Source organism: Megalobrama amblycephala, linkage group LG21 (genome assembly GCF_018812025.1).
Source record: "Megalobrama amblycephala isolate DHTTF-2021 linkage group LG21, ASM1881202v1, whole genome shotgun sequence".
NCBI classification, from domain to species: Eukaryota; Metazoa; Chordata; class Actinopteri; order Cypriniformes; family Xenocyprididae; genus Megalobrama; species Megalobrama amblycephala.
Genome location: NC_063064.1, coordinates 4,816,038 through 4,839,642, shown reverse-complemented (window position 1 = coordinate 4,839,642; position 23,605 = coordinate 4,816,038). Strand labels below are relative to the sequence as shown.

General features: G+C 36.9%; 1 protein-coding gene across 1 annotated transcript in view; it reads right to left on the bottom strand.

Annotated features, from left to right (window-relative positions):
- pbrm1 (polybromo 1) overlaps positions 1-23,605 on the bottom strand; it is a 34,464-nt gene that overhangs the window by 9,429 nt on the left and 1,430 nt on the right. Inside the window, 27 exon segments of the mRNA XM_048171953.1 lie at positions 1,283-1,487; positions 1,632-1,693; positions 1,695-1,816; positions 2,011-2,168; positions 4,038-4,183; positions 4,254-4,508; positions 4,616-4,773; positions 5,385-5,570; positions 7,656-7,867; positions 7,960-8,138; positions 8,140-8,358; positions 8,360-8,601; positions 10,116-10,221; positions 10,626-10,823; positions 10,825-10,903; positions 11,049-11,143; positions 15,104-15,245; positions 15,319-15,535; positions 15,650-15,741; positions 16,089-16,174; positions 17,462-17,560; positions 17,658-17,726; positions 17,808-17,918; positions 18,054-18,200; positions 20,501-20,648; positions 21,950-22,047; positions 23,309-23,454. Coding sequence (XP_048027910.1) covers positions 1,283-1,487; positions 1,632-1,693; positions 1,695-1,816; positions 2,011-2,168; positions 4,038-4,183; positions 4,254-4,508; positions 4,616-4,773; positions 5,385-5,570; positions 7,656-7,867; positions 7,960-8,138; positions 8,140-8,358; positions 8,360-8,601; positions 10,116-10,221; positions 10,626-10,823; positions 10,825-10,903; positions 11,049-11,143; positions 15,104-15,245; positions 15,319-15,535; positions 15,650-15,741; positions 16,089-16,174; positions 17,462-17,560; positions 17,658-17,726; positions 17,808-17,918; positions 18,054-18,200; positions 20,501-20,648; positions 21,950-22,047; positions 23,309-23,454 — 3,977 coding nt within the window.

Here is a 23,605-nt window from a genome sequence, read left to right as displayed (position 1 = left end):
GAGCCAACAAAATTCAGATCTAAAGTATCCAGATAGAAATTTGTTGCCCATTCTCAATGGGAAAGTGCCCAAGCATCATCGCTCGGCGACACTGCCCAGCAACATTGCTCAAAAAGTTGCCCCATGTATCATCACCTTAAGTTGATGAGTTGATTTATCCACATTTTAATATGCCTCTGGACATGGAGCTTTTTAGATGGATGCCGAGGTAGAATCTGCGATCTATGAACCAGTTTGTTTGCTGGCTTCCATTGCTGCATTCTGCCAACTGGTAACCCGGGTCGTCAAAATACTTTTGGGTAAATTGTCAGTGGGCGGGATCACACAGACCAAAACAAAAACAGACATTCCGACACGGAATGCACATTTCAAAGTAGAATAACTGGCCGTAGCAATGTTTTTCTGAGAAAAATGTATGTGAACTTGTTTAGTACAGTCAAAAAAATTACATACAGCACCTTTAAAGGAACACTCCACTTTTTTTGAAAATAGGCTCATTTCTCAACTCCCCTAGAGTTAAACAGTTGAGTTTTACCGTTTTCGAATCCATTCAGCCGATCTCCGGGTCTGGCGGTACCACTTTTAGCATAGCTTAGCATAGTTCATTGAATCTGATTAGACCGTTAGCATCTCGCTCAAAAATGACAAAAGAGTTCATTATGCCTGCTGCACCCATGGTACGGCAGCAAAGTTCCTTGATTATTACGTCAGAATGAGAGAATAGTTCCTAGACATATCGGCCTAGAAAATCGCAACTTTTTATTTTCCGTCGGTCTTAGTACACGATGTAACTACAGAAGAGTCAAGTTTTAAATAGGAAAAATATTGAAACTCTTTGGTCATTTTTGAGTGAGATGCTAACGGTCTAATCAGATTCAATGAACTATGCTATGCTAAAAGTGGTACCGCCAGACCCGGAGATCTGCTGAATGGATTGTGTATGGAAAAGTGGAGTGTTCCTTTAATGTTACAATTTGCTACATCATTATTCTAGTCATTTTGAAAATATCACTAATTTAATCTAATAATGACCAGTTTACATGTCCCAAATCGGCAGTTTTTGAACAGAATAAGCTGCAAAATAGTAAAAAATCTCACTATTCGAGACTACTGATTATCAGACAATACAGCCAGTTACAAAATACTACAATGACAACTTCTGCGAACTGCCCCTTCTGAGATAAGTGGGTTTTCTAAGCATAAATCATTGAGGGTCACATACTGCTATTCCTATTGCTTTTGCACAAGCACAACCAATAATTTTCATTCAACAACAGCAGACCTGCGGGGGTGCATAATGCAGCATGTCCATGTCGCTGGTCAGCTGAGTCTGAAGCTGCGGCATGCAGTGAGCATCAGAACCGTCTCCATCATCATCTCCCAAATCCTCCAGCTCTTCATCCGTCATGTCCGCAAACTTGGCCTCCAACTCCTCGATCTTCTTATCCAGCAGTGGAGACGGCTCCTTCTGAGGCACTATGAGCTTTCTGACAGAGATAACCAAAAGTCCAATGTTCAATTTTGTGACAGAAAACAAGCAATCACTATACACTAAAGTCTGTTTTCTATGTAAATCAAGTTTTATGTTTCTTTGGATTACTTCAGTAGATAGAAAGAATGAAGCAACTGACCGAAAGTAATAGATCTCATCCTCGACTACTTTGGCAGACAAAGAGAAACGCTTCAGTCCCTTTAAACTTCTTCATTTGCTTCTCACTCTCAATGTAGCGGCTCTCACACAGCAACACATCCTCCTCCGGCATTTCAGTTGGCCGGCATGACAGGAAATCTTTGAAAGAAGACACTGTACACTTCCCTGAGGACAAGAAACAGTCCAGATGTGGGAGAAGACATGGTGATAAGATTTAATCGGGAAAACTAACAAATCACTTCATGTAATAATAGTCCTTTCAATGGAAATAATGTCCTTCAGTCAATGTTCTTGAAACCACTCAGTAAAACAACCGTAATGATGGAACTTAACGTCGAGGCCAGCTAAAATACTGTTACCTCCAATACAGGTCATAGGGCAGGATTCTTCCAGGTTACTGAGGAACACTTCCTTCTTGTAGAACATCTTGGTAGGCTCATGCTCGGTCTCCTCGGGATGGATGAAAATGGGCCCGAAAAAATAGGCAGCTCCATCTCGCACCCACATCTTTTCTATCCTATTACAAGACAAAATGACATTGTCATTACTGTCATTAATCCAAGTTTGCATGTTAGGAAGTGGCAGTTGACATTTAGCTACAGCTACAATAAGTACAAAAGAAATAAAATAACCAAGTGGGATTCATATCCAACATTAAACAGTCAGTTTACCCAAAACACTATAGCCCCGTTTTCACCGCAGGAACTTTCCCCAGGAACTCTGACTGCAGGAACCAGGGTCTAAATAAAGTCCCTGGTGAAAATTCTCCCCTCAGAAAGTCCCTGTTCACGTAGTACTTTTTCAAAGTTCAGGAACTTTCGGGGGTGGGACTTGGGAGCTGAACATGCTGATTGGTTAAGTTCATGCAGCATTTTGATTGGTTGACTCCATGCAGTATTTTATTTCACCATTATTTTTAAAAGTCTGTTGCGGTGTGTGCGGTAAGAGTTGTTTGCTGTTTGAATCAACGCTGGAGTTTAAAAATACGACCGATGGACTGACGACGAGGGAACTGGAAAGTCGCGCTCTGTCTTACGTCACCTGACCAATCTTCAAGGTACTTTAGATGCGAATGGAAAAGCAGACAGCAACAGGTCTGGGGGGGAAAAAGTTCCTGGGACAAATTGTTCCCGGTAATTTTGGTGGAAACGAGGCTTATTATGATGGTAACATCAACGACATCAAATGCTGTTAGTTCTCTTTGTATCTTTTAACCGAATGTGAACGTCCAAGACCTCAGAAAACTTGGAATATCACCAAGGATAGTTCCGTCATCAATTACTCATTGTTATGTCTTTCCAAATCCGTAAGACTTTCCTTCATCTTTGATACACATTCGAAGATATTTTTAATGAAACCAGAGAGATTTCTGTCCATTCACTGAAAGTCCATTCCACCAAAACTTTCACATGAAGCAGTTTAATCCAAGTCTTCTGCATTGATCAATGTTTACAGTATATGTGAAAAACACACAGACCAGACCAGAGCCAATCGAGTCTCTGTCTGAGACTTAGATGAAATCACTAATTTTTTAAAAATAATAGAATTCATGAACTTTCTGAAGCATCAAAGTTTCGGTCTTAATGGACTTTCATTGGAAGGACAGAAATATCTTAGGTTTCATTAAAAATATCTGCATTTGTGTTTCGAAGAAGAACAAAAGCCTTCTGGGTTTGGAATGAGATAACTGTGACAGGGTTCCCACTCTTTTTCAGCGATCATTTTCCAGGACTTTTCCAAGACATGATTGAGATTTTACCACATTACAGTCAAAGAAGGCGGGTCTTACTGTCACTGTCACAACGCAACAAGAGTTTGTGGAAAGATGTAAGTAGATGTAAATATTAGACGGTAAATCTTTTACGGTAGAAATGTTCAATGAGTGTCAGTAATAGAATATCAAGTGATGCAAACTACTTAACTTTTTATGAAATTTTGCTGCTCTGAATTGAAAATATGCGATCATGATTCATGTAATTTATAAATGAATGTGACAAGACAAGAAATGTTTGCATTTTCGACATTAGACATACGAAGAGTGAATGTGTGCACATTTAAAAAAATAATAATTTGCAAATAAAAAAATATTATTTGCAAATAGTTTAAATTGATTACTTCATAACTACAATCAGACCAAGAACTTCTTTTACCATTCTTATTTATTCCCTTAAATCCCTTTTAATCCTTTATTTTTTAATTAAAATTTTGGGTGAACCCTTTAATAGTGCCTTTTTGTACTTTTCAAAGCTCTATATTGTCCCATTTGATTTCACTGTATGGAAAAGAGCAGCTTGAATATTCTGCTAAATATCTCCTTTTTTGTTCCACAAAAGAAATGACGTCATTCGGTTTGGAACAACACTGCGCCTCGTCATTGGTACCCTACCTGCCCACACGGTTGCGTACGAGCCCATGAGAGCGGATGTAGACGCAGTCTCCCACTTTCAGCCACATGTCATTGTAGCAGAGCTGCTCATAGTACTGGCAGCCTGGCTCGCCATTACTGATCTCCATGGTAACATCCTCCCTCTCCTGATGACACAGATTGTAGGTCAGGCAGCATATGTCAAAGATATTCAATATATGTCAATATATGTCTTACCTTATCAATAATAGATGGTACAGCTTTGTTATCCTCTGCCACCTCAGGAGGCTTTTCACTGTCCTGTTTGGGTGCAAACATGGAGGCCACACGAACCACAGGCAACGGCACTTCACGAATGACGAACTTCACTGAGCTCAGGGGCATCGTCCACATCTTGATCTTTTTGAAGGACTTGGTTTTAGCAGAATACCGAGACTCGCAGACAAAAACGTCTTCAGGTCGGAAGCTGTCAGGCTGAAGTTTGAAATACTCCTGAAATATCAGAACAGATTTTTAATGTTTTTAAAGTGTAATAGTAATGTAAAAATGTTTTTTTGTTTTATTGGGAATGTTTTGGACTCATTGCTGAATGATATTACCTTCACAAACATGACGACACATTTGCCCATTATTTTACTGACAGGAATTTTGTTGTAATAGTCGCTTTTGAAAACTTCTTTCTCAAGAAATTTGCGTGTAGCAAGATGAAATGTTTCGTTGGGTCTGTAGAACCAGCAGCCATAAAGCCAGTTCTCTCCTTCATGAAAAGATACATACACACACAGTTCAATATCTACACTACTGTTCAAAAGTTTGGGGTCTGGTAAAATTTTTGAAGGCTGCATTTATTTGATTAAAAATACAGTAAAACAGTAATATTGTAAAACATAATTACAACTTCAAATAACACTTTTTTATTTTAATATATTTTTAAATGAAATTTATTCCTGTGATGCAAAGCTGAAGCATCATTACTCCAGTCTTCAGTGTCACATGATCCTTCAGAAATCATTCTAATATGCTGATTTGCTGCTCAAGAAACATTTTTTATTATTATCAATGTTGAAACCAATTTGCACTTAATATTTTTGGGGAATGAAACATGATATTTTTTCAGGATACCTTGATGAATAGAAAGTTAAAAAGAACAGCATTTATGAAACTTTTTTTTGAAAATGGTCACTTTTGATAAATGTAATGCTTGCTGAATAAGAGTATTAATTTCTTTCTTTCAAGAAAAAAAAAATTACTGACCTCAAATTTTTAACAGTAATGTATATTCTCAATCAATAGTGTTATGAAACAACATATATGCATAACTCACATATATGTTGACAGCATCTATTTAATGATTTATGAATGTAATACCTGCATCATCCTGCCAGAGGCGCTCTATGCAGACGATGTGCGGCTGCAGGTTTGGTTCTGTGGGCTCCACATAAACATAGTCTCCCACATGGTACATGTTGTCCTTGAAGCTGCAGTCCTGGCTGTAGTTGCGTTGCAGGACTCCCTGCCATCCACCACCTGCCGTGTCCTCGCTCTTCTCAGCCTCTGGAGATCAATGTGAAAAGATTAATAACAGCCATCTGCACCACAAAACATAACAATTATGCACACTGCAAAGTTTAAAGTTTACTGCAAAGGAGTGAGAACTGTGACCCCTAAATGATTGTTTTGTGTGTATGGAATAAAGGAGTCACTATCCAAAATTGTGATGGTTGATAAAGGCTGTTTAGAAAAAAAAACAAATCAAAAACAAATGCTAAATGTTTATCCTGTTTGATTATGGTTACAATACGTTTGTCACTCATGTAAATGGGTCGATGCCATGGTAAATAAGAATGTCTAAGATAAAGATTTTTTTCCAAGTTTAAATTATTTAATGTGATAACATAACATATAACATCATTATCCAAAAAAATTAAAATACCTTTTTCAAGGTAAAACTTTTTTTCCCAAATATCATTTCACTTGAATTCAGAAAATGAATTTGAATTCAGAAATTAAAAACATGCTTATTTTTTCCAAGATAAAAAATGTTTTTTTTTTTTTTTCAAACATGAAATATTAATTCATAAATATTTCTGAATATAAAGTTATGATTACAAATGTTTCATTGGTAATTTTTTTATCTCAAATTTTATGACCTTGCCATAGTCATGAGGGTGTGCTTTATGTTTTTTTTTTTTCATGTTTCTGCACATTGGTTGCAGCACATGACCTTGATTTCGCAGACAACATTTATAATGTTATATAATTTAGATATCTAAAGTACTTCACTTCAGTCAAAAAATAAATTTAAATTCTGAAATTAAAATATGTTTATCAAAGAAGAGCTACACTATATTACCAAAATTTTCGGGACGCCTGCCTTTACGTGCACATGAACTTTAATGACATCCCATCCTTAATCCGTAGGGTTTAATATGGAGTTGGCCCACCCTTTGCAGCTATAACAGCCTCAACTCTTCTGGAAGGCTTTCCACAAGGTTTAGGAGTGTGTTTTATGGGAATTTTTGACCATTCTTCTAGAAGCGCATTTGTGAGGTCAGGCACTGATGTTGGACAAGAAGGTCTGGCTCACAGTCTCTGCTCTAATTCATCCCAAAGGTGTTCTGTCGGGTTGAGGTCAGGACTTCTGTACAGGCCAGTCAAGTTCCTCCACACCAAACTCGCTCATCCATGCCTTTATGGACCTTGCTTTGTGCACTGGTGCGCAGTCATGTTGGAACAGGAAGGGGCCATCCCCAAACTGTTCCCACAAAGTTGGGAGCATGAAATTGTCCAAAATGTCTTGGTATGCTGAAGCATTAAGAGTTCCTTTCACTGGAACTAAGGGGCCAAGCCCAACCCCTGAAAAACAACCCCACACCATAATCCCCCTCCACCAAACTTTACACTTTACACAATGCAGTCAGGCAAGTACCGTACTCCTGGCAACCACCAAACCCAGACTCATCCATCGGATTGCCAGACAGAGAAGCGTGATTCGTCACTCCAGAGAACACGCCTCCACTGCTCTAGAGTCCGGAGTCCTTTACATCACTGCATCCAACGCTTTGCATTTGGATGCAGCTGCTCGGCCATGGAAACCCATTCCATGAAGCTCTCTACACACTGTTCTTGAGCTAATCTGAAGGCCACAGGAAGTTTGGAGGCCTGTAGCTATTGACTCTGCAGAAAGTTGGCGACTTCTGCGTACTGTGCACCTCAGCATGCGCTGACCCCGCTCTGTGATTTTACGTGGCCTACCACTTCATGGCTGAGTTGCTGTTGTTCCCAATTGCTTCCACTTAGTTATGAGACCACTAACAGTTGACCGTGGAATATTTAGTAGTGAGGAAATAGACTTATTGCACAGGTGGCAAACTATCACGGTACCATGCTTGACTTCACTGAGCTCCTGAGAGCGACCCATTCTTTCACAAATGTTTGTAGAAGCAGTCTGCATGCCTAGGTGCTTGAATTTATACACCTGTGACCATGGAAGTGATTGGAACACCTGAATTCAATGATTTGGAGGGGTGTCCCAATACTTTTGGCAATATAGTGTATGTTCAAGTAATTGTATGTATGAATTGCATTTTATTATGTATGTTTGAATACATAAACGATTGAATACTATTGGAACAGTACCTTTTTTCTCTTCCTCTCTCTTGAGTTTATCCTCTTCATATTCTTTAGGCAGCTTCTCTTTCTTCTCTTTCTCCACGTCGCTGTGCAGGTGTTTAGTGGTGTAACTGAGGGCGGGCGTCAACAAAATCTCTCCATTCTTGCACAGCTCATCTCTGATCCGGATGAAGAACTGCTGGAGCTCCACAGAGTCCTCAAAGATCTCAGAGTCCGTCCTACGACACAATTTAAAACATTCGTTATCATGCAAACCAACTCTTCACCTCTCCAGATACAAAAGACAAAATGAGTACATGAAGAGCATCACCTGTGCAGATGTCTGGCTTTCTCCAAAACTTCAAACATATGGTCCTGGAACACATCTAGTCTCCTATAACGGCCCTTATCCACGTTAGCTCTGATGATCTCAAAGTTCAGTGGAGTCTTATCGGAATTGTTAGGATCAACAGCTGGAATCTCCGCCAGTGAGTCACTATAGCAACGGCCCCTCGTCGTCCTGGTGGCCAAGCACTGAGACGAAAAGATTGCGAATGAGCTCCTGGATGAGCCGTGCAACATCTGGGACATGTGCGTCGTCGCCTCCCTCCAAGTCTCTCCTAGTCTCCAAAAGCACTTTGTGAAGCACCAGTGCATCTTTGTAGATCAGCGATTCAGGTTCGTTGTAGGTGCAAGCGTTGTTGAACATCAAGACTAAGTCTTCCACCAGAAGCATCAACATCCTGGTACTTGTTGGCCAGCATGTGGCTCTTGACCTTCTCCATGTCTATGGGTTTCTTGATGGCAACATAGTAGTCTGGAAGCTCAGCTCGGGATGGAAGACGGAGGAAGATTGTGCTGAGGCGCCGCCCGCGCTTGTCGGTGTAGTTCTTCACGGCTTCATAGAGCTCATTGAGTTTCTGCTGCAGAGGGGTCAGGTACTTGGACTTTTTAGGAGAGATGCCACTCTTCCCTGGAAGACAGTGGCACATGGTCAGTCACTGCATCGCCTAAGAGGATTGGTGAAATCCATAACTTCCTAAGATTTCACTTACCAAAAAATGAGTCAGAATTCAAGCACTTTCTCCCAAAATGCAAAAACTAAAAAGTATTTTAAGGTTGACTGGAATAAATATTGTAGCTCTGTGGCTCTTTCACAATCTGTGTCCATTTGTTTGAGTAATCCAATTTGAACAATGGCGTGAGTTTGGGGTGGAACTACCTATAAAAAGCAGGACATTGGCTAGTTGCAAATAGGTGTGGAAAGTGGGAAAGTTTCAGAATTTTTAATTTTGGGAATATCATTGTTTTACAATTCCAAGTGGTGTAAAAATTACACACTTCCTATTAAAAGGATTAGTTCACTTCAGAATTAAAAGTTCCTGATAATTTACTCACCCCCATGTCATCCAAGATGTTCATGTCTTTCTTTCTTAAGTCGAAAAGAAATTAGGTTTTTGAGGAAAACATTCCAGGATTTTTCAGGATTGTGGACTTCAACAGTTACCAAAGGGTTAAAGGTCCAAATTGCAGTTTTAAAGGGCTCTACACGATCCCAGATGAAGAATAAGGTCTTATCTAACGAAACTATCAGTTATTTTCTAAAAAAAAAAACAAACAAAAAAAACTTTTTAACCACAAACGCTCATCTTGCACCACGCATTACGTAATCGCGTTGGAAAGGTCGCAGAGCAGTGCAAGATGAGCATTTGTGGTTAAAAAGTATATACGTTTTTTTTTTTTAGAAAATGATGATCATTTCACTAGATAAGACCCTTATTCCTCATCTGGTATCATTTAAAGCCCTTTGAAGCTGCACTGAAACTGACATTTGGACCTTTAACCCATTGAACCCCATTGAAGTCCACTATATGGAGAAAAATCCTGTAATGTTTTCTTCAAAAACCTTAATTTCTTTTTGACTGAAGAAAGAAAGACATGAACATCTTTGATGACATGGGGGTGAGTAAATTATCAGGACATTTGAATTGTTAGGTGAACTAATCCTTTAAATAGGATTATACTGCATTTTCTGATTTGTTGTGGAAGAATAGATGAAAAACTGTCCAACAAAGAGTATCTAACAAATATGTATGTATGTTGAAAACTGAACAGCAAAACCCAAAGTAGGGCTGCATGATTTGGGGAAAAAACTGGAATTGCGATAAAATATTGCTGATAAAAATTCTGGTAACACATTGGTACGGGGAACACATATTCACTATTAACTATGACTTTTACCTCAATAAACTCTTAATTTACTGCTTATTAATAGTTAGTAAGGTAGTTGTTGTAGCATTTAAGTTTAGTTATGGGGTAGGATTTAGGGATGTCAAGTCATGCAGAATAGGGCATTAATATGTGCTTTATAAGTACTAAAAAACAGCCAATACACAAGCTAATAAGCACCTAGTTAAAAGTGAGAAATTTTCCCCATACTAAAGTGTTACCAAAATTCTGATTTAAAAAACTGCTTTCTAAACATACTAATTTTCAGCTTGGGTGAAACGATATCTTCGTCATCTGGCGGAGGTCCGAGTTCCCTTCGTTTTTCTCTTAATATCTTCTCCAGAATGTTGGCGTCGTTGTAAACCTAGAGTCAAACCAAATAACAAGCTAGTCATGAAACGGCAGAGTAGTTTAGAATATTTATATGTACTATAATATAATAATATAATACTATTAATATTTATTTATAGAATATTTATAATACCTACAACAACAAAATTCTTCCGAAAGCTCATTTTCATGCCCGTTTACTCTATAACCAGGGGTAACCGTATAGAGCAGGGGTGCCCAATCCTATTCCTGGAGATCTACCTTACCTGTCAACATCTGTAATTATCAAGTGCTCCTGTAGATCCCAAATAGCTGGTTCAGGTGTGTTGGATCAGGGTTAGAGCTGAAATTTGCAGGAAGGTAGATCTCCAGGAACAGGATTGGGCACCACCTGCTCTATACGGTCGTTCCAAGCTTATTATTAACCCTTAAACTCACTTGTGAGCCTTCTTCATTGAAGTGACGTGCATTGCGGAACATCAGCTTCATGTCCTCCATCATGGAGTCCTCACTGGGGTATCTGTCGGAGCGGATGTTGTGGTCTATGGTCCTCAGGTCCATTGGTTCCAGTATAATCTTGTAGTAGTCTGGGTAGTCTTTCTTTGAGGGCTTGACCATGAAGAGGTCGCAGAGCCTTCCGGCCTGTCATCTCCCGAGCCTCTGCCACAGCAGCGTACAGAGCCTTCAAGCGGTTTTTCTTTGTGTTCTTCTTATGGCTGCAAGAGGTGATACGTAAGGGCCTAAAACAACTTCCACCCTTGCAAAGCGGGATTGTTTAAGACCCAAATGACGCACTCAACCGTGTAGTGCCATAAGTGCCAAACATATAATACCAGTGGTTTACTTATGCTGTAAATGTACCTTTTGCGCTTGATGCTGCCACCATCAGAAAGAGTGGATGAGAGCATACTGTCACCATCTTCATCATCTCTCCTCATCAGTTCCTTCCTCTTCATCTGAAGACACACGTATACCCAAACATATAAGTCAAGACAAAAAGCATTTAGATTCTTGGATGTCACACGTTGGTGGAACATGTTCATAGTTAAATGTGATGAAACAAGATAATGGTTAAACTGATAATCAAGATTATTTCACAAATCAGGAGAATGTCAACTCATATGCATGGTTTAAAGGTGCCCTAGATTCAAAAATTGAATTTACCTCGGCATAGTTAAATAACAGGAGTTCAGTACATGGAAATGACATACAGTGAGTCTCAAACGCCATTGTTTCCTCCTTCTTAAGTAAATCTCATTTGTTTAAAAGACCTCCGAAGAACAGGCGAATCTCAACATAACACCGACTGTTACGTAACAGTTGGGATCATTAATATGTATGACCCCAATATTTGCATATGCCAGCTCATGTTCAAGGCATTAGACAAGGGCAGCCAGTATTAACGTCTGGATGTGCACAGCCGAATCATCAGACTAGGTAAGCAAGCAAGAACAATAGCAAAAAATGGCAGATGGAGCAATAATAACTGACATGATCCATGATATCATGATATTGTTAGTGATATTTGTAAATTGTCTTTCTAAATGTTTCGTTAGCATGTTGCTAATGTACTGTTAAATGTGGTTAAAGTTACCATCGTTTCTTACTGTATTCACGGAGACAAGAGCCATTGCTATTTTCATTTTTAAACACTTGCAGTCTGTATAATGCATAAACACAACTTCATTCTTTATAAATCTCTCCAACAGTGTAGCATTAGCCATTAGCCACGGAGCACTATCAAACTCATTCAGAATCAATGTAAACATCAAAATAAACACTGTACTTACGCGATTAGACATGCTGCATGACGAACACTTTGTAAAGATCCATTTTGAGCGTTATATTAGCTGTGTGAACTTTGTTTATGCTGTTTAAGGCAAGCGCGAGCTCTTGGGGCATGGAGCACGAAAATTAAAGGGCCACACACCCTGAATCGGCTCATTTCTAATTATGCCCCAAAATAGGCAGTTAAAAAAATGAATTTAAAAAAATCTATGGGGTATTTTGAGCTGCAACTTCACAGACACATTCAGGGGACACCTTAGACTTATATTACATCTTTTAAAAAAAGTTCTAGGGCACCTTTAATTTCCCTCATCTAGTTTCGTGGTTTATTACATTTAGCCTATCATATTAATAAACACACTCTACATTAAGAAAACTTGGTTCTCTCAAGCTTCTCTCAAAAGCAAAACCTGTGAAATTCCTAATATTACCATAACTCCAACTATTTCAAATTATGTTAATGATTTCTCTATTAAAACACCAAAAAAGACTTGCAAACAAGATGTCAAGATCCATGTTTAGATTTATTACAGTTCATCAGTAAGAAGATTTAATTGCAGATTTAGTCACAGCAAACAGCGCAAAAAGGAACACCGACTGGCTGCATGATGTTGATGAGTGTCACGGATTCCCCTGTGTCTTTGTTCAAGGACTTTTATTTTGATATTCTTTTGTCTTGTATTGCCTGTGTTCAGTTCCCATGTGTTTAGTTCCTGTTTCCTTGGTTGTCATAGTTATTCACAGGCTTGGGAGGGTTACTTAAAAAATGTATTCCGATTACAGTTACAAATTACTTCATAAAAAAAGTATTCAGTAACATAATCCAAGTACCACAATATGAAAGTAATGTAATCTGATTACTTTTGGATTAGTTCAAGGTCCCGTATTATATATATATATATATATATATATAAATAAAGAAAGAAAGAAAGAAAGAAAGAAAGAGAAATTTGGGGGGGATCAACTTAAAATAAATAAATTGCATATAAATAAATTGCATTTTTAAATTTAATTTTAATTATTTCCTTTCAATTTCTGCAAGTTTTTAAATGATACACATTCCATACTTTTGAAAGGGTCTCAACAATAAAAATATTTTACAAATATGATAAATTATCTATTGCAATATTATTATCGTTGTTGTTGTTTAGAGCTTAAAAATATAAAAGTCATATCAGATCAAACTGAATCAAACATTTCTGTTTATGTTTGTTCTGCTTTAATTTTAATGTTTAGCATTTTGATTACTTTTAAAACCTATTAAAACTAAGCAATCACGTCTGTTTTCCACAACTTTGGAATACACAGCCCTGAATATATATATATATATATATATATATATATATATGTGTGTGTAAAGGGCTATTCAGACATCTAGTGGCTACAGTATGGTATTACAGATTATTTTTTAGTCCTTTGATAATGTTTTCGTAGCTGGAAGGCAGAGTTTGCACTGTACAACCATGCTGTTTGCATTTTCTTCTTTGAAAACAAAATAGCAGCAAAATTTACATGAATTGAAAGCGTTTTTCCCCGCGGGCAACATCGTTTCAACTAGCAGCAGTGATTCATCTGCATCTGAGGAGATTGTAGACGGGTGTTATTTGCGCATGCACCAGTGGGTGGCTCACGTGAGTCATCACTGGCAACAGAACCAGGAACTACTGTATAATCAAGCAGTGCTTAAAGGTGATAAAGAGGATCTTTTCGTCGACTAGAAACCAAAGACTTATGGTTTTTGAAATGAGCATGCGTAAAACAGCCCCCCTTCCTTTCGAGGGAACGCCTCCCAAAATTCGTGCACGAGTTTAAAACGAGTTTACCACCGGCATTCGCTTGTTGTGTTAGTGGATTCATTATGTCGGACTCACCGCAGGTAACAATTGCAGTTGTTACTCCTGTCTCCGGACAAAAACATCCTGCGGCGCCTGTGGAGGGTAGTACTGGAGCCCCCGCGCACGTTTCAAAAGGAACGTCATGGCAGTGATTGACAAGCCAAGGGTCAATCCGCGCACGTCTCTCAAAGAAACTCACGGCAGTAACAAGCCAGAGGGCCAATCTTTACGATTCGCGTACTTGGCTGATGTTTTTAAGGCCCTACGTAAGATGATGTATATTAATATTATTCTGTAAATAAATAGTGTTTTATCGAAAAGACAGTTAAGTAATATTGCAAAAATGTTACTCCTCTTTAGCACCTTTAATATGTGTTATTTGGCAAAATAATTATTTATTTAGTTTTATGAAACAATTGTAATCTGATTACGTAACGTAATCTAATTACTATGTTACATGTAACGAATTCTGTTTTTGTACTGATTACCCTGTTACAACCCCCCAACCCTGGTTATTCATTGTTTCATTGATCAGTGTCTCACCTGTTCCTCATCATCATTAGTATTTACACTTGGAAGAAAGTGTATTTTTAAAAAAGAAAAATTCTGATTGGGGATTTAAACTCTTGACATCTGGCAACGCCTAGCATAAACACCTGTGGAGGCTTGTTACCCATGGAAGATAATGCAAATGTCAAAAAAAAAATCAATTTAAAAAAATTCAGGATGAATAACCAGTGGGCAAATATCACAGACAATTATGCTTAATTAATTGAGAGAAGCAATAATTGGAATCAGCCCTAGTTTCTTTTTAGATTAATACATCTAACAGCATTTTATATGGTGGGAAGAAAAAAAAGATTCAGTGACATATTTATATTTATTAAATTATAATATAATGTAAAAATATAAATATTCTCACATTATATTTAATAATAAAATATTTGTATATATTTTATTTTTATATATTTTTCACAGTATAAATGTAAAGATCCCGCACATGACATTAGGGGGGAAAAACAAGATATTGTGGGCGTGAAATAAAAACATTTATTCCACAACTTATTAATTTGCGGCCACATTGCACTAATAAATAGTTCCAACATTTTAGTTAAATTGTGGTCATTTCATGGGATCGAATTCTTAATTTATGGCTACAATATCTACTTTTTTATTCTGCATGTCATGTGCGGGGCAAAGCACAAATCATTCATTTTAACTGCACTGCCTATTCAGTCACAGTAATTCACAGCCATTAATAACATGTCACTGAGTGGAATGGATTTATATTACCTGCAGTATATGCTGCAACTTTAGCACACGCTTGTAGATTTGAGAGCTGGGAGCGTTGTAGCGCTTTGCGTTCTCAAACATCAGGTTGAGGTCTGTATCTATCTGTTCCACACTTTCATACTCATTGTTCTTCATTTTACTCCTGAGGAGAGATAAAATACATGTCATCATATGTTCAAAACCAAAGAACATGCAGCAATGCTGTCCTACTGCACCTTATCTGCTGGAGGGAGATTGGATGGCTGATTTGCTGGAAGTAGTCAGGGTAGTCTTTCCTGGAGGGGAGCTGAAAGAAGGGCTCTGCTAGGAGCTGTCCCTGGTTGTTTCTGCCACCCCGCACTGCCTCGTACATCTGGAAGATGGGGTTGCACATGTCCATGCTGGAGTGGATGCTCTCGGCCTCTGACTCGCCTTCGTCGTAATGAACAGAGCCTGAAGAACATGGAAACAGTCATCTGATTAGTGTATAAGACAATAATGAGACATTAAAACAAATTATAACATAATATATTGATGTTAAATCTCTGTCTTCAACAATGCCATTACCAGTTAGTATGGCATCCTCTTCACTCTCTGAGCCGTACTGTAGAGCAGTAGTGATGGAGGAGAGTCTGTCTACTTGTGCAAACCTTCTGTTCCTGTTCACAAACACCAGAGCAAAAACAATACTATAGGTCATACTTCACAGAATATAAATATTTTTGTTTGTAGTTAAAAATTATGTTAAAACCCACACAGTGGTTACGTAACACCATGTTACATACCTTACAAAAAGACAATGATACTTTTTGTATCATTTTTACTATATTAAAATGGTGCAATTGTAAAATTATGTGGTTGCAATGCAAATATTATTGCCAAACATTTAAGAAATGCTGCATATGGTAAAACTAGTATATCTGTAACAATTTAATAATAATTATAGTTAAGAAATAATATTATATTATATTGTATGATATTATATGTAATCCATAACATAACTTACCTGATCCTGATGCTACTTTTAACAGGTTCAGCATGTTCAAGCTCCAGTTTTCTCTGTGCAAATACCTTTTTGATGGTGTTTGCATCCTGGAAATTCATGATTTTACATTATATATATATATATATATATATATATATATATATATATATATATATATATATATATTTATATTATATATACATTTCATTCATTAATACAATTTATTCACTATAGTTTTAAAAAAGGTAATATAATATGACAAGATCTCAGAGTTAAACTGTGTCAAAAAAATCTTAATTATGTCAGGAAACACTTAAGCAAAACATGGTCAAAGTGTCTGAATAATTTTTGGTTTGACTGTATATAAACTGTAAATTAAAAGTAAATTAAATACAAATACAGTACAGTCCAAAAGTTTGGAACCACTAAGATTTTTAATGTTTTTAAAAGAAGTTTCGTCTGCTCACCAAGGCTACATTTATTTAATTAAAAATACAGTAAAAAACAGTAATATTGTGAAATATTATTACAATTTAAAATAACTGTTTTCTATTTGAATATATTTCACAAAGTAATTTATTCCTGTGATGGCAAAGCTGAATTTTCAGCATCATTACTCCAGTCTTCAGTGTCACATGATCCTTCAGAAATCATTCTAATATGCTGATCTGCTGCTCAAGAAACATTTAATGTGTACAATTGTACAAAATATTTGTGTACAATATTTGTTTTTCAGGATTATTTGATGAATAGAAAGTTCAAAAGAACAGTGTTTATCTGAAATCTAATCTTTTGTAACATTATAAATGTCTTTACTGCCACTTTTGATTGATTTAATGCATCCTTGCTGAATAAAAGTATTCATTTCTTTAATTTCTTTTCAAAAAAATAAAAATAAAAATTCTTACTGACCCCAAACTTTTGAACGGTAGTGTATAATGCTACAGAAGCTTTGTATTTCAGATAAATGCTGTTCTTTTGAACTTTCTATTGATCAAGGAATCCTGAAAAAAAAAGTACACAACTGTTTTCAACATTGAAAATAATCATAAATGTTTATTGAGCAGCAGATCAGCATATTAGAATGATTTCTGAAGGATCATGTGACACTGAAGACTGGAGTAACAATGCTGAAAATTCAGCTTTGCATCACAGGAATAAATTACTTTGTCAAATATATTTAAATAGTACACAGTTATTTTAAATTGTAATAATATTTCACAATATTACTGTTTTTTACTGTATTTTTAATTAAATAAATGTAGCCTTGGTGAGCAGACGAAACTTCTTTTAAAAACATTAAAAATCTTAGTGGTTCCAAACTTTTGGACTGTACTGTATATATACAAATATATAAACACACAAATATAATTAGAATTTCAGTGACACATTACTTTAAACACTTGTGATCCAGGTTCATTGTAGGTTTTGGCATTTTTGACTAACAAGTCAATGTCTTTAGCCATATGGTTTACACTTTTATAGTAGCACATCTAGGGAACAAAAAAAGACACAAACTTTAGTGTAAATGAATAATAAATGGTGATACTGTATAAGCTGTTATAGAATATGATCATAATAATAAGATACCTGTATTCGGTGTGCAATGGTCTTCAGATCTATTGGTTCTTTAATAATAGCATAATAATCTGGATATTGCTGAAAAAGAAAGATTAAATGTTTAAATAATAATAACATGATATGCTCGTGTATGTACTCAGATGAAACTGAGACAACTACCACTTTAGAGGGAAGTCTCTGGAAAAGTTCACTAATGAGACGCCCGTGTTCTGTGTAAGTCAGCACAGCATCCAGAAGCTGCCCAAGAACTTCCTTAAGGCTTGAGACGGACTGTACAAACAAAACAAACCAGAATGAATTTGTCTGCACACATCTAAAACACATTTGAATAGGTCCAGAACATCTCTGGTGAAAATTCTGAGATGGGCAGATACAAAATGACAGTCAAGATCTGTGACCTCTGACCTCCTCCTCTGTGACCCCTCCAGGGTTTTCCTGTGTGTCGTCATCATCATCATCTTCATCATAGTCCCCTCGCTGCACAAACTCATTTTTGGTGCGAATATACAGATCCCACAGTTTACAAGCCGCTCTGAACTCCGGAGTTTCTGGCTGCACAGGAAAAGAGGATTCAGCGTATATATTTTTTATTTTTTGGAATTTGTGAATTTATTATTTGAATGATTTGGTAGATATTTCAATATCATATTCTCAAACCTATTCATGGCACAATAATTAAAACAAAACAAATATATTTTATATATACACTAAAGTTTTGATTGATTAAGATATTTTAATGTTTTTGAAAGAATTCTCTTATACTCACCAAGTCTATATTTATTTGAACAAAAATACAGAAGAAAACAGTAATATTGTGAACTACTATAACAAATTTAAAAGAACTGTTTTCTATTTAAATACATATATATTTTTTTTAATGTAATTTATTCCTGTGATCAAAGCTGAACTTTCAGCATCATTTACTCCAGTCTTCAATGTCACATGATCCTTCAGAAATCATTCTAATATGCTGATTTGCTCAAAAAAAGCAAATGTTTTATATTATAATATTTATAATTATTTATAATTAGCAATGTCTCTTGTTATCATTATAAGTTTGGGGTAAATGAGTTTTTTTTTAAGAAATTCATATTTTTATTCCGCAAGGTTGCATTAAATTGATTAAACGTGACATTTAAAATGTTACAAAAGATTTTCTATATTTCAAATAAATGCTCTTCTTTTGCACTTTCTATTCAATAAAGAATCTTTAAAAATTTATCACAGTTTGCACAAAAATATGAAGCAGCACAACTGTTTTTAACATTGATAATAATAACTGTTATAATAATAATAATGCACAAATAATAATTAGGCAGCAAATCACCATATTAGAATAATTTCTGAAGGATTATGTGACACACTGAACACTGGAGTAATGGCTGTGAATATGTAGAGGAATAAATATTATTTTAAAGTTGTTACATTGTAAAGTTTAAAGTTGTAATAATATTTTACAATATTACTGTTTTTACTACAGGTGCTGGTCATATAATTAGAATATCATGAAAAAATTCATTTTTTTATTGTAAATTATTTTTAAAAATGAAACTTTCATATATTCTAGATTCCCTACATGTAAAGTAAACATTTCAAAAGTTTTTTTTTTTTAATTTTGATGATTAGAGCGTACAGCTCATGAAAGTCCAAAATCCAGTATCTCAAAGTATTAGAATATTTCCTAAGATCAATCAAAAAAGGGATTTTCAAAACAGAAAAGTTCAAGTTCTTTAAAGTATGTTCATTTGTACACTCAATACTTGGTCGGCAGCACATATTACAGCAAATGACTTGCTCCTAGCACAAATTACAGCATCAGTGAAGTGTGGCATGGAAGTGATCAGCCTGTGGCACTGCTGAGGCACTATTGAGCCTTCAGATCATCTGTATATTGTTGGATCGACTGTTTCTCATCTTTCTCTTGAAAATATCCCATAGATTCAGGGGTCAGGCATGTTGGCTGGCCAATAAAGCACAGTAATATCATGGTCAGCAAACCACTTGGAAGTGGTTTTTGCACTGTGGGCAGGTGCCAAAGTCCTGCTGGAAAAGGAAATCAGCATCTCCATAAAGCTTGTCAGCAGATGGAAGCATAAAGTTCTCCAAAATCTCCTGGAAGATGGCTGCATTGACTTTGCACTTGATAAAACACAATGGACCAACACCAGCAGACGTCACGGCCCCCCAAATCATTACTAACTTCAGAAACTTCCCACTAGACTTCAAGCAGCTTGGATTCTGTGCCTCTCCAGTCTTCCTTCAGACTCTGGGACCATGATTTCAACATGAAATGCAAAATTTACTTTTATCTGAAAAGAGGACTTTCGACCACTGTTCACTGTCCAGTTCTTTTTCTCCTTAGCCAAGGTAAGAAGCTTCTGACGTTGTTTCTGTTTCAGAAGTGGCTTGGTAGTCCTTTTCCTGAAGATGTCTGAGTGTGGTGACTCTTGATGCGCTGACTCCGGCTTCATTCGACTCATTGTAAAGCTCTCCCAAGTGTTTGAATCGGCTTTACTTGACAGTATTCTCAAGCTTGTGGTCATCCCTGTTGCTTGTGCACCTTTGTCTACCCAATTTCTTCCTTCTAGTCAACTTTGCATTTAATATAATTTGATACATCACTCTGTAAACAGCCACCACATTCAGTAATGACCATCTGTGACTTACTCTCTTTGTGGAGGGTGTCAATAAATGTTTCCTGGACCATTGCCAAGTCAGCAGCAACTTTTTCACGATATTCTAATTATATGACCAGCACCTGTATATTGATGCAGCCTTGGTGAACATGAGCGACATTAAAAAAATCGTAATTATTCCAAACTTTTGACCAGTCATGTAAGATATATACGCACTTTGTAGTATGTCTTGGCATTGTTGAATAAGAGCTGAAAGTCTGCTGTGAGCTGCTCAACATCATCATACTCCTCCATCTTCAGCTTCTGCTGAATCTTCATCATGTCAATGGGCTGGGACACCACATCATAGTAATCTGGCTGGTTTCTGTAGGGATGCATTGCATGTGTTATCCATTATGATGTTAAAACTCTTTCCCCCAGTTTTACAGACAAGGCTTAAGCCTAGTCCCAGACTAAAATTAATGTTTAAGCTGTTTTAACTGAAAGCAACTTGCACTGGCATATCTTAAAATATGTCAGTATCATTGCTTTGTCTCAAGATGCACACCAGTAATGTTTATAAAAGCTACTTCTTAGATGCCCTATTTAAACTAAGACCCTATCCTGACTTAATCTAAGCCCTGTCTGTGAAACCGGGCCTTAAAGGTGCCCTAGATTCAAAATTTGAATTTACCTTGGCATAGTTGAATAACAAGAGTTCAGTACATGGAAAAGAAATACATTGAGTTTCAAACTCCATTGCTTTCTCTTTCTTATGTAAATCTCATTTGTTTAAAAAACTTCCGGAAAACACGCGGATCTCAACATAACACTGACTGTTACGTTACAGTCGGGGTGTACGCCCCAATATTTGCATATGCCAGCCCATGTTCCCAACATTATGAAAGGCATTAGACAAGGGCAGCCAGTAACGTCTGGATCTGCACAGGTGAATCAACAGACTAGGTAAGCAAGAACAACAGCGAAAATGGCAGATGGAGCAATAATAACTGACATGATCCATGATAGCATGATATTTTTAGTGATATTTGTAAATTGTCTATCTAAATGTTTCGTTAGCATGTTGCTAATGTACTGTTAAATGAGGTTAAAGTTACCATCGTTTCTTACTGAATTCAAGGAGACAAGAGCCGTCGCTATTTTCATTTTTAAACACTTGCAGTCTGTATAATTCATAAACACAACTTCATTCTTTATAAATCTCTTCAACAGTGTAGCATTAGCCGTTAGCCACAGAGGACAGCCTCAAACTCATAGAGAATCAAATATAAACATCAAAATAAATACTTTACTCACATAATTCGAAGCATGAATACAGCATGCATGACGAGCATCTTGTAAAGATCCATTTGAGGGTTATATTAGCTGTGTGAACTTTGTAAATGTGCTGTAATATAGTCGAGAGCTTGTGTGGCAGGGAGCACGCGAATTAAAGGGGCGGCGCGCTGAAAAAATCAGTGCATAGTTAATGATGCCCCAAAATAGGCAGTTAAAAAAATTAATTAAAAAAAAATCTATGGGGTATTTTGAGCTGAAACTTCACAGACACATTAGACTTATATTACATCTTGTGAAAAAGCATTCTTGGGCACCTTTAAAGTTTTAGTTATTCAGTTAATGACAGTAAAACTGCATAACTGGTCAGATCTCTCGTGTGTGACTGACCTTCTCTTTGGTGCTCTGATGAAGAGTTCACACAGCATCCTGCCCTGATCATCCTTATAGTCTCTGATAGTGTTGTACAACTCATGACACACAGCAATCTGTAAGGAAAAAGGATGGGGCACAATGACACACTAGACTAGAACATACAACATCTGCAATATTCCTAAAGCAGATTGCGAAGTCACTTGATCTGCGAGAGCTGCATCAGAAGAGCAATTAAGACATAAACATGACAGCTAGGGGTGTAATGAGACTCATGCCACGAGATCTTACGAGATTAAAATGTGATGAGATTTCTCGTCGAGGTGAAAAGCTGCCTCGCCATATTGGCATGACAGAGTGTGAGGGTGAAATTAGGATAGAATATGCCAGTGCTATGTCTACATTACGCCTCCACTGTTGTTTGGCTTTTTATAGGAAATAAAAACAACTTAATTCAGGTTGGATAATGATCACTTCAATTCCATCCAGCTCATCCAACATGAGCTGCAGATTCGTACATAATGCAGCAGGAATCAGAGTTTACTGATCATGTGATGAGAGTAAGTGACGAGATGACTGACAAGACCATGGCAGAGGATTCGTTGCACAACAAGAGCCTAAACGTCTGACAAATGTCTTATCTTATAAAATGCGAGCTCAGCACCGCTGCTCCCTATTCACAGAGTACGCAAGATCACGAAAATGAAAGTAAAATGCGCGCGCCGCGCACATTCAAACACAATTTCAATACACGCATTTTGAAAGCGGCTCCTTGATGCATGAAAATATCTCCCAATATGAAAGCTATCTCAGGCTGGGCTGTGTAGTTGTAACCATCTCTTAGCTCTGAATCATGATTACAAAAATTGGTCTCTATTTGCACTTTGAATATTGAGAGAGTACTTTTATTATAGTTGCACTTATATTTGCACTTAATAAGACTGTTATTGATTTTTATTTATACTGTTTTTATTTCCATGATGAATTTGTGGAAAGGAGTTCAGTTAGGAGGTCAAAAGCTCTATATGAAATCATACAGGAGAGAAGCCAGTCAGCTGAGAATTGTGGCAAAACCTTTTACAGTGCTTGAGTATTGTTGTCTTTTACTGCATATGATAATTCATACACAGAACATACACAGAGAACTGAAATGACATTCATTACAAGATGATTAGTTAAAACATTTCAAATGCACCTGCAGACTATTTTTCTAGTCATGTATTTCGTCATTGAGGATTTCTTAAAAACACTGTGTAAAAATCTCGTCTCGTGAGCTAACTGTCTCGTCACACCCCTAGTGATAGCTGTGAATGAGTGATGTTAATATGCAGTTATCAATGCCAGAGACATGAAAGACATGAAGTGAATCAAACTCACAGGGTCAACAGTGGGGATGTTTGTGGTTCTTCTCCTCTTCCGACTGGTTGAAGGTATGGATATGGTCTGGCTGTCCTCAAAATCTCCTCCGCTCACACTGCTGGATGGAGACGTGGCTCTCCGTCGCTTTGAGCCCATTGCAAATGCTAGAAAAAAGTCAAATAGTTAATATTCAGTAAAATGGAAGCTTATTTTATATCAAACTGAATGCTCTTTAAATATGTTTGATAAATTATTATTGCTGTTGAAGTAAAGTTGTTGCACAGTAATCTAGTACTAGGGTATTATGTGATTATG